Source organism: Cryptomeria japonica, chromosome 7 (assembly GCF_030272615.1).
Source record: "Cryptomeria japonica chromosome 7, Sugi_1.0, whole genome shotgun sequence".
In the NCBI taxonomy this organism is placed as follows: domain Eukaryota; kingdom Viridiplantae; phylum Streptophyta; class Pinopsida; order Cupressales; family Cupressaceae; genus Cryptomeria; species Cryptomeria japonica.
Genome location: NC_081411.1, coordinates 352,423,553 through 352,427,636, shown reverse-complemented (window position 1 = coordinate 352,427,636; position 4,084 = coordinate 352,423,553). Strand labels below are relative to the sequence as shown.

Sequence of the window (4,084 nt, the reverse complement as noted above, 5' to 3'; positions counted from 1 at the left end):
TTTATTCAAAATATCTTAGTGTGGTCCCAATAGAGTCTTGGTTAGAGAGCCATTAGAATGGTAAACTCAAGTTTGACCCGTAGGTAAACTTTAGGTGAGTTTCTAGAGGCTCAAACTAACTCCTAAGGCTAGGTTTAGGGCATTTTTGAAGGCCCATATGTTATACCTACGGGTAAAGGTCACTTTTAACCATGTGACCACTCACATGTGACTGTCAAGTCACCTCAAAAGTTGAGTTTAAACATATGAAGTATATTTTATGTTTACCTTGGAATAGCAGCAATGGAATATCCTTCTCTATATATTTTTTTTTAATGAAAAATGGTGCTTATATGAATATATAAAAGTGCAACAAATACATTACTACATGAACAATAATGATTTAATAGAATGAACTGTTTTATGTTTAATCTACATTCTGATATAAAATGTCTTTCTATTAACAACTTTACAACTAACATAATACACATAATAAAAATCAAATGTTGTTGTATTATAGCCTATTCTGGAAAATACTTTTGCAGTAAATGAATATATATATATATACACCACTATATTTTCTGCAACTTGTAAACTTATTTCTAAAAAAAATTTAAAAAATGAAAGAAAAGTAATGCTAGGGATGCAGTAGTCGGCCCTGAGAAAGGAGTTGACGACGTCCCTGGTGGTGTGACCCACAATGGGCAACCACTGTGAGGCCACGTTCTCAGCACAGCCCATAGTGGGTGACCACTATGAGGTCGCGTCCTCAACACACCCTACAGTGGGTGACCACTGTGAGGCCATGTCCTCAACGCGTCCCACAGTGGGCGACCACTATGATGTCGCGTCCTTGGTGCGACCCACAGTGGGCGACCACTGTGAGGTCGCATCCTCAGCACGAGCCACAGTGTGCGACCACTGTGAGGCCATGTCCTCGGCGCATCCCATAGTGTGCGACCACTGTGATGTCGCGTCCTCGACGCGAGCCAGAGTGGGCGACCACTGTGAGGCCGCGTCCTCAGCATGACCCACCGTGGGCGACCACTGTGAGGTCGTGTCCTCGACGTGAGCCACAGTGGGTGACCACTATGAGGTCGTGCCCTCAACGCGAGCCACAGTGGGCGACCACTGTGAGGCCGCATCCTAGGTGACGCGACCCAGCCACTGTGGTGTCGCCATAGTAACTCTACCGCCGGGTAGTAAATCCGCTGCTGTCATGGCCCTCCGCCCTGCAAGCAACCTGCAAAAATATTAAGAGGAAACCCTAACCCAATTTTTGGGTTAGGGTTAGTAAAGCTAACAAAGAAAATAAAGAATGTTAGATGGGTGTTAAAAGGCAATAAAAATGAAAATAAACCCTAGTTAGGGTATAAAAATAAATAAAAAAAGAAATAAGAGGGCCTTTGGAATTTAAAATAAGTGAATGGGAAAATTCCCATTTTATTAGAGTTAAATTTATTTAAGTTTTGGGGGGAAAAAACCCCATTTCAAATGGGAGGAAATTATTATTATATCAATGTCTTAAATTAGGGAGGTATTTTTGTCATAGCCCTTTTAAAGGAGAATTTGTATAACAACTTAATTAAAGTTATTTTAATATAACAAGATGATTTAAATTCAATGATTATTTTAATCTAAAGGCGGTGTAATTTTACTCGTTAAAGAATTTTTTTTTTTTTATAAAAGTGGATAGAACCACTAAACTATATTAAATTTTAAAAGTTTTTTATAGTGACTAGTTCAAAAAGCACTGAAGGGAAAGAACCAGTAAGAAAACCCTTATGTTTTGCTTAAATAACACAAGCCTATTCTACCCAATACCAAATGCCCATTGGCATAGTACATCAAAAAACCCATCCCAATTACATAGGCCGCAATAGATATAAAGGAAGCCACCAACAGATGCATATAGAAGGAAGATTAAAGTATGATCATCAAAGGATGCATATCCATTGCTGCCAAAAACACCAGTCTGAACCGCCCCTGTCTATTAAACACAATTCTCCAAACCACTAGTTAGAATGATACCACATAGAAGAAATGAAACCATAATCAGAGACCCTGTCAATATAAACATTGTGATCAAGCATATCAGACTACAACTATTGATGGGATAGGGAATGGGATAGACTAGCCTAGTCTATGCTCTTAAATCCTATCCTTGGATCACCAGGTGTTCTAACCACACCCTAGGGTCTCTAGGACTTCCCCTACTTGTGGAATCCCCTGACCTTGCCCAATCCACCCACCAACAACTTGAATTACTTCTCCTAAGGTCTCACCTACTCACGAGATTCAAAGAACCCTTACTTAAGCTAATAAGAATTTGGCTTGTTCCAAACCTTCTTAGGTCCTAGCAAGGATAGGATAGGTCTTAGACAAGGTTTCCCATCCATTCATGTGCCCCCAAGAGGTTTCAACCTTCCAACCCCTTACCGATTTCACTATTTTGTCTTTTTCCTACAAAATAGGGCTACAAGGAATGTGCCCAAGTAGGCCTCCTATCCGGACTTTAGGGATCCCTCTTGTAGACGATGCATATGCTTGTGAAACTCCCCAAAAGAACTCCTATTCATTTGGCAAGGGCTCAAGGATTTTTCTAGTTTTGGGCCTCCAAGTGTCCGTACACTGCCCTAGGTGAATTTTGATGTTTTTAAGGGTTTTAAAGAGGGTTTTTAGGCATGCCAGGGTCACAGTGTTGGTTTGATGTTCTTGCCACCTTGTCTAGATTGGTGGAAGCTCCTCCTTCTCACCAATGAAGCTCCTCCTTCTCACCAAAAAATCTCCACTCACCCCCCTACAACTCCTTCAAAGGGTGCATCCTCCTCTGACCTTCCTTGCTCTCCTGGACCTTTGCAACTTTAACCCTTCCTAGCCAGGCACTGTCTAGTCTCGCCTAGGAGTGGGTCTTTGGTTGGCTTCCCTGCATCTTCAATTGCCCTGCTTGCTTTGAAGTAATGTGCAGGGTCTATACTCCTGTTCCCCATGGTTACATAGTGATTCCACAATGGGGAAAGGAGTTATCAACCCATTGACACAAACCAGTCCAAAATTGGACAGTAAGAAGGAAGTTTACAAAATATTTACAAACACACAACACCTGCAAAACAAAACCTAATCTAAATGCTCAAAATGAAGGTATATACACCATATAATACTTTCAACATAGTTTTCCTTGAAGATCAACTCATTATCAATCCTTCATTGCTCCATTAGTGCCGACTGGCAACAAAATTGCAGTCACAGTCAAGTCACTTTCCTTGGGCTGTACAAGACTAACATTCTTAACCATCATCTTAGGGTTTGCAACTACATATAGTACCCTTTCCTCGGTCTGTGTGCCCACATTAGGGTTGTCCATGCTAAACTAAGGATTTTGACCTACTAGGTGGAAAAGTTGCTTGACAACTTTGAAAAGTTGTCATGCAACTTTTGCAACTTTTGAGCAACTTTCTCAATGTTGCTTTTCTTGACTCCTAGGCCCACATTGGGCTATCTTATGGACACCCCCATGCTAAGAAGGACCCTAAACACATCAAAGGCACACATAGACCCTACTCCATAAGAAAACTCAGCCTAGACTCATGAACCTAGGACCTAAACTAGGACCTAAATAAGACCTATGAGCTCATGGCTCTTATTATATTTACAATGGCTTCTTAAAGAAGCAAGAACACAACAAAAGCAAATGGTGGGAGCCCTTTGAAGGGTGCTGCTACACCACACTCCCCCTCAATAACAAACTAAAGAACTAGGGGAGTAAGAAGAGCCGGATCAATGCCAAGCTTCTTGAACTTCCTCTCTTCAACCCAAGTAGCTTCAGACACAGGTTGACCTACCCACTTCACCAAGTGCTCAATGTAGACTTCTTCACCCTTGACTCCAAGATGTCCTCTGCTATGGGCTGCTTCACTTGAGGTAAGGCATTCACATCCAAGTCTTGCAGTACATTGGCTTGATTCTCAATCTACCCTGCTATCTCTCCCTTGTACATTATTAGATCAACAACATTGAAGACTAGTGAAATGGCTAAGTCTGAAGGAAGATCAACCTTGTAGGCATTCTCACCATATTTTGATAGAATTCTACAAGGTCCTACCCT

General features: G+C 41.4%; 1 protein-coding gene across 1 annotated transcript; it reads right to left on the bottom strand.

Annotated features, from left to right (window-relative positions):
• Nucleotides 1–758: 758 nt before the first annotated feature.
• On the bottom strand, nt 759–1,124 carry LOC131856754 (uncharacterized). Its single transcript, XM_059208672.1, has one exon. The coding sequence runs from the start codon at nt 1,122–1,124 to the stop codon at nt 759–761; it is 366 nt and encodes a 121-aa protein (XP_059064655.1).
• Nucleotides 1,125–4,084: the final 2,960 nt, after the last annotated feature.